This window comes from Wolffia australiana, chromosome 3 (genome assembly GCF_029677425.1).
Source record: "Wolffia australiana isolate 7733 chromosome 3, ASM2967742v1".
In the NCBI taxonomy this organism is placed as follows: domain Eukaryota; kingdom Viridiplantae; phylum Streptophyta; class Magnoliopsida; order Alismatales; family Araceae; genus Wolffia; species Wolffia australiana.
In genome coordinates, this window is record NC_135837.1 from 7,602,102 (window position 1) to 7,609,521 (window position 7,420).

At 39.2% G+C, this 7,420-nt stretch overlaps 1 protein-coding gene across 1 annotated transcript; it reads left to right on the forward strand.

Annotated features, from left to right (window-relative positions):
• The first annotated feature begins 3,021 nt into the window (after window positions 1-3,021).
• LOC144700830 (uncharacterized) lies at window positions 3,022-6,850 on the forward strand. The gene is made up of 7 exons (XM_078572381.1): window positions 3,022-3,277; window positions 3,832-3,898; window positions 4,693-4,739; window positions 5,445-5,532; window positions 6,136-6,269; window positions 6,391-6,489; window positions 6,611-6,850. The coding sequence occupies exons 1-7, from the start codon at window positions 3,053-3,055 to the stop codon at window positions 6,683-6,685; spliced, it is 735 nt and encodes a 244-aa protein (XP_078428507.1). The 5' UTR covers window positions 3,022-3,052; the 3' UTR covers window positions 6,686-6,850.
• The last annotated feature ends 570 nt before the right edge of the window (window positions 6,851-7,420 follow it).

Sequence of the window (7,420 nt, forward strand, 5' to 3'; positions counted from 1 at the left end):
TCTTATTTCTTCTATTCCTCTTTCTAACTTCCTTGTCTAATTGGGTTGATATGATCTTCATTGAAGATCAAATTACCTCTAATTAGGGTCAAATTACTTAAGCAGATTATAAAATTGGATTCCATACAAGCTTCCCTTGGAGGATACATCTACTTATCGCTATACATCTTAAGTTAAGGTTTTATAAATTTTATTGTATATGCCAAATTTGACAACAACAATGGATTAAATTTGGTAAAATTGACCCCTATTTTTTTGCTTATCAAGACTTTTGCTGCGTGGAGTCCTCGTCTTCGTCCAAATTTAGGAATCTAGAACCCAATAGTGAGCAGGGTAGGAAATAAATGATTGAGAAGGTTGAAAGGTAGAGGACCTGCTCAACTGTGATGTAGAGGGATTCTCTCTTGTCTCATTTGTTCATTCTGGTTTCATAGTTGACTTCCTACTATAACTTACTTGCAAGCTCTATCTTCTAGCCATTGAAGTTGCTTCATGCACCTAGAATATGTAATCTTCCTTGCCAGCAATTATTTTATATAAAATAAACACCATCTTTTCGGTTAAATGAACAAGAAATATACAACACTAGTCATCGAGATGAGATCAAATGTGCATTTATAAATGGGACATCCAAGACATCTCGAAAGAAGTTGACCCCATAAAATTTGAGATCTTTGACACTATTCAGTAGTGTAGCACCGCTACCAACAGTAATGACCTTTCTCCCAACATCAATTTTGACATAAGGTATCAGTAAATTGCTTTGGAGATCCATGATCAATAGTTTTGTGTCAAGGAATATTTAGTCAACTAGTAGAAACAAATTCAAAGGTAAAGATTGTGACCACCGCAGTGGATCAACTAATCCGCTCTAGTAGTCCATCTCTGCATTTAGATGGTCCTGCTCCATCATCTATTGGGAGGTTGAGAACTTATTTGAGTTCATGCTCTAGTAGTTCACTCGGTGTTTGCCACATATATATTTTACTTATCCCTTTATATAAGGGTATACCCCTGGATTATAAATCTTTTATCCTTTGTATAATGGTTTTGTTTGCAATGATTGTAATATAGGCTCTCTTGGGGACTGAGTTTTACTCATTTTCAGAGTTAAATCGATAATTCATTGGGCATCTGATGATCCTGATGTAGATTTATTGACTATTAATGCATTTGAGTCGCCTTTATCAGTATAGGTATGAAGAATGGGTATGGTATCTTCTTTCATTTGCATATGGATGGCCCCGTTGTGATCTTCTACTCGCTCCTCGGATAAAATTTTCTTCTTGAAGTCTTCATGAGCACGATTTTACCCTAAAAGGAGTCTGAACACACTTTACTTTAATCTATTGGTGGGCTCCTTACTACCTTTCATCTGGAGGGCTATGAACTCGTACACATTGAAAATAGATATGCTCCCTTGAATCAACTTTTGTAACATGTCAATAAGAGAATATATGTGCTAGGTTTTTCTCTCTTAGGAAACATTCATGTGAAGTTAATCTCGTATCTGATTCATTGTGTCCACATGTGAATAGGCATCATACTAGCTGAGCTGTCTAGGTGACATACATGAATGAAAGTGATTTGATACAGGATGGTGGCAGCATGTGGTGGCAATGACGGCGATAGCAGGTGACAGTTAAGCAGAATTTGGCAGTGATTGAGGGTCAATAAGATGACCAATGGAGTGGCCAAGGGAAAGGTAATGGCAGAAAGTAGATGGTGCTTTTAACAGGGCAGCAACGACAAGTGGACATGGAATGATGTGTTTGTTATAGGTGAGAGGCATGCAAGTGGTTGTCAGGCAACATACCCAGTACATGCAAGCATGTGAGGAATGGACATGAGCCGACAACAAGCAGGCATCATGTGGGCGGCTGGCTAGGTGCGTGTTGAACCATAGGCAGTTTAGTAGGTGAAAATGAAGAGCTCACTATTCAAAATTCGCTGTTGTCTACATTAAGGGAGGGACTATAGGAATTCAGAAATCAAAAAAATCAGAAACATAAATTCAAAATGTTTGTTACATTTTTTTTTTGTTCTTTGTCGCTAACTGCTACAATACCCATTCGGTTTCTCTAGCCATTCCCCATCATGTCTTCAGCTTCTCACATTTAAAATCTGGTATCAGGTTCCCTCGACATTAGCAGAAGAAATAGACGCCATTGGTAGATGTTGGTGCAAGTAAATTTGTCTTTCTCTAGATCGCAATGCAAATAATGAAAAATATTCATCTATATGGGCATCCCCTTGGTTTATGTTACCTAAGCAGATCATTAACTGTAAATAATCAAATCCAGGCCTAGAAAATTTGGCTATCAACAACATACCCAGCCACACATCCTTTGCCAATTGCAGTATTAGCATACAATCTTTATTAACTACTTTCAACATATTTTGACAAAAAAACTGTGTTAGATTCATTTTTTTGGTTTATTTCGGATGTTATATATAACACAATAAATAGATATTTTCATGCTTCTAGGACAGCCAAGAATTGGAGACCCTAGAAAGAGGGGCAACCAAGAAGAAAAAATTGAACTAATTTTTCTGTAACGTTCCAAAAAAAGAGATATTTTATTGCTTATAGGACAGCCAAGAATTGGAGACGCTAAAAAGAGGGGGCAATTTCTGAATTATTTTTTATCCAACATTACCATAAAATAGATATTTTATGTTTCTTAGGACAGCCAAGACTCGGAGACCCTAGAATGAGGGGCAACTAAGACAAAACAAATTCTGAATTATTTTTTCTATAAGATTATAAAAAATATATATTTTATTGCTTCTAGGACAGCCAAGAACTGGAGACCCTAGAAAGAGGGGCGACCAAGAAAAAATGATTTCTGAATTATTGTTCTCTTACATTACAAAAAAAAAAGATATTTTATTGCTTCGAGGAGAGCCAAGAAATGGAGAGGGGAAATCAAGGAATCAGACGCCTGTGATGGTGATCGACGGTCAGGATACGGCCACGTATACCGATTAGGCACCAGTTGACGTCTTTACATAAGCTAAGGAAGAGATCAGTAGATGAACGGTGGCGGCGATGGCGGCGGCGGCAGCGGCGGAGGGAGCGGCGGTGGCGGCGCTGCGGTCGGTCTTGCAGAGAGTGCAGCAGGTGGCGGAGAGGGCGGGCCGGCCGGCGGAGAGCGTAAGAGTTGTCGGAGTGAGCAAGACGAAGCCGGTTTCCCTCATTCAGCAGGTCTACGACGCCGGCCACCGCGTATTCGGCGAGAATTACGTGCAGGAAATTCTCGAGAAAGCCCCCCAGGTCTTCCCCAATCGTCTCTTTCGTCTTGAACGATCTTACTTTGATTGGTAATTGGGTTTTCGGTTGATCGTTTTTGGCATGAAGATGCGGGAAATTGTCGAATTTTTACGAATTTAGCGGACTTTAGTTGTCCTGCTGTTTTTTATTTTATTTCATGGAATCGTTGAGTTGGTTTCTCTGTTCTGCGTTCGTAATTTGATTCTGGGTGATGAAAATTTGTCTGTTTGATCGTTGAATTTGGGGAGACAGAAATACCTGCTGAATAGTCGGATGAAATTTGGTGGCAAAGAAAACTGGAATTCGTTTAAGATGAATTTTTCATTGTGATAATACTAAGAACAAGCAGAGCATTTGATTTCATCGTTAATTTAGGCAAGCGAATTTTTTCGCGTTTTCTTATTTTTTTGTGATGAGTATAATGTATACTGATTAATGGGTTATACAGTGTTTGTTATTGAGCATTGCTTGATATTTAGGAGATATTTTTTTCTCAATATTTGCCTCTCTTTTCTGGAACTGTGGATTCCAAAGAAGATTCCTTGTTACATTGTCAGCTTCCAAGTGATATACAATGGCATTTCATTGGACACCTTCAGAGCAACAAAGCCAAATCTTTAGTCGGTATTATTCAACCTTTTATTGCACTTATTCTTTTGAATTTCTTTCTTTGCGTCAGAAAAAGTCTTACATCCCTCGTCAGCGTTATAATTCTTTGTAAATCCCGATTAAAGATTTGAAACTGTCTATTAATTCTTTATTTTGATGCTAAGAAGCAATTTCCTCCAACTTGCAAACACTACAACTCTCTTTTGTTCATCACCCTTTGGGATAACTGATACGATCCTCTACCCCCAAAGGGTATATTAGGAATTTAGCCACTAGGGGCATTTTAGTAATTTGATGTTTAGGGTAGATTGCTTATGTTCCTTATTAATAGGTGTAGCCCTCCATGGAGGAGGGCAGTCAAGACTTATGGTAAGATCGGCCTCTTGGCTCGCTGTCTCGATCCTCCTCGTCTCGGTCCCGTCCCCTTGACCGTCCAGCAATCCCCTACCCCCGTGGTCGTCTCACCGGATCTTCAGCCGGCTCCCCTCCAATCCGATCCCTACCCTTGCCGTTCGGTTCCCTTCTAGTCTCCGGCGATCCCCGTCCCTGCGATCGTCAACCCTTCACCGCGTCATCAGGCGGCTGTCCTCAGTCGATCCCTGTCCCCATCTGTTCGACCTCTCTCTTCATTACCGTTTCGACTCTCCTGCCCCGGGAACGTCTATCTCGCCTCGTCCTCCCACCTCCTCCCGATACGAACCTAGATCAAGGTTCGTATCAATAACTCATTCTAGTGTTGCCGCGCTTTTTTTTTCTCGCTGAGACTTATATTATTATTTCTTATAAAAGTATCTTTTTCTTTTGATCAGCTGGCGTGCCCAATCTATTCATGGTTCAAACGGTGGACGATGTAAAGGTAGGCTTTATTGCTGCATACGGCTTCATTATCATTGCATTCTTCAGTATTTTTTTCTAAATATGTTATCACTTTCTGCATTTTTGGGATTTTCTCCATCCATTCAACCATGTAAAGCTGTTATTTTCGGAAGACTAGCAAAAATCGATTTGTATTACCTTTAGTTAAACTCTGCTTTTGTAATGCTCTCCTCTTAAAAGGCCAGCTTGACAGAGTTCCTTATCGTCCCATCATTTACTGATTACTTTTCAATTTTTGGGGTTTTTTTCGTCCCTTTATTTAATCATATATCCTTTACTATGGTCAGATGTCCTGCAAATTGGGTTTACAGTATTTTTAGTCCATGATTTGACTTTTGGAGCGCTGTCTCTTAGGAAACTGGGTGGGCAAAATAACTTGTGGACTGTCTCTGTGTAAAGTTAGTTTTACTGCATTTTTGTTAGTTTGTCTACCTATTTTTAACCATATATTCTGTTTAATTGGATTTTCTAAATTTATAATCCAAACTTCGAGTTGTCGAGCACTGTCTGGTTAGAACTTGGGTTGACAGAGATCAGTTCTAATCTGTCTCATCATTAGAGTCCTTTTTATGCCTTCTTTCAACTATATATCCTGTTAAAATGGTACAATGCGCAGCAAGTTTTTATTAATTTTTACGTTAAAGTTGACTTTTTTGCGCTCCACTAATATGTCATCCTTTTTCAGCTTGCCAATTTTCTTGACCGAGCTGTTGCTAGCATTGGTAGAAAGCCACTGAAAGTCTTAGTGCAAGTTAACACAAGTGGAGAAGAGTGTAAGTTAATCGACATAACTTTTTCTGTCAGATGCCTTTGCCGTTGTCTTTTAATTCTGAGTAAATTGAAAAATGATAACTTTGCTGATACTTCTCGATCATCAGTTGAATCCTCTAACAACCCCAGCGTTAACCTTTTCGGTTTCTGTGATATGATAAAAATATCTCCTAAGCTCTCGAATCTCCATTTACAGTTCTTGCATGTCATTATACTAGGCCTTTAATTTGTGGGTTTAATAAAAAATAATCCCAAAAAATCGTCAAACATCAATTGAGATTCTAATCCTTGGTGTCTAATTTTTGGGTCTTGACTAAGTGCCAAAGATAACCCCAAAATAATCTTCAGGCATCAGTGATATGTTTATCTGGGGCGTTGACTTTCAGGAAGTCTTCCTAAAATGTTGAAAATACTCAAAGGCCTGAAAGGATCAATCTAACTTTGTGGGTCCTAAGGAAATGCCAAATATAACCTTATATCTCTTGTCCTTTCAAGCTCCAATGTGGAGGCTTTTTGTTCTACGTGAAATGACAGTACTACCCTGAAACTCTACTCTCAATAGTTGACTTATTATTTTATCTCTGCTTTGTGTTCTGACATTGCAGCCAAATCTGGTGTTGACCCTTCGGGCTGCGTTGCCCTGGCCAAGCATGTCAAGCTGAGCTGCCCCAATCTTGAGTTCTCGGGCTTGATGACGATTGGGATGCTCGATTACTCCTCCACGCCAGAGAATTTCAGGGTAAGTCAGAGCCAAATCATTTATTATTATTTTTTTCTCATCAGAAATTTAAAAGTGTGATTTTCATTCGGTCAATGCTAACACTAACCAATCCCTATTTTGATTTTTTTTTTTTATGCAGACACTAGCTCAATGTCGTGCTGAGGTTTGTAAGGCATTAGGGATGGAGGAGGATCTCTGTGAGCTGTCCATGGGCATGTCCGGCGACTTCGAGCAGGCGGTAATAATGGGATTAGACTTTTGATTTTCCTCATCTAGGGTTAGGTTTTGGATTATGAGAGGAAGAGGACGACAAATGACCACACAGGTGGGCTTATGTGGGCTTCTTGGTTTCTATGCAGATTGAGATGGGAAGCACCAATGTCAGGGTGGGTTCCACGATCTTTGGTCCCAGAGAGTACAAGAAGAAGGAATGATGCAGTGCAATGATGGCGGTATGGATGATGATGGCTATGTGATGATGATAATGCATAAGTAGATATCTGATGTGTCATATACCGTGATATTTTCCCTATACTGAGCTGGCAAGTCTGAGTGATTTGTATTTCTCTATCTATGCACTCGTCTGTTATTTGAACTCACCAGGGGATTATGATCATCAATGGCTGGATCATGGTCAGCCAAAAAGGGCCAAAAGAATAAAACATCCCATGCAATTGTTCCCCTATTAAGTTGAGTGGATGAGTCCAGGGGTCCAAGAGTTCAATGAATAAAATATGGTTGCAATCCTCCATATCCAGCGACGAGAAATTTATCAGAAATAAAGCACATTGCATGAGCAGTTTGATGTTTCCTATTAATGTTTGAAGTTGTTCTTTTAATATGAAGGACATACCCATCTCAAGTGAAGATTAAAACACATAAAATGGCAATGTGTTTCAGAACTATGATCCTTTGATCTGAAAAATGATTATGATTGTGCTTGAATTCCCACCCCTCGTGTCTCATAAAAATGTGAAAGCTGAATGAAGCACTCGAACAAAATAAACGGATGAAGATTATTTTTCGTTGTTTTAGATATATCTAGGAAAACATGTTACCATATCCCAACACGAGGCACTAGCATAAACAGCAGCAGGAAAGATATATCCTTGCTAGTCCATGAGCAGCTAAAATGAAAAGATAATAAACAAAATTAAACATAAGATACA

Bases quoted from the DNA above. Each gene is read 5' to 3' on its own strand.
- LOC144700830 (XM_078572381.1), top strand. From the start codon at position 3,053: ATGGCGGCGGCGGCAGCGGCGGAGGGAGCGGCGGTGGCGGCGCTGCGG. The intron at 4,740-5,444 runs GTAGGCTTTATT...ATCCTTTTTCAG, and splicing joins AAACGGTGGACGATGTAAAG to CTTGCCAATTTTCTTGACCG. The intron at 6,490-6,610 runs GTAATAATGGGA...GTTTCTATGCAG, and splicing joins CCGGCGACTTCGAGCAGGCG to ATTGAGATGGGAAGCACCAA.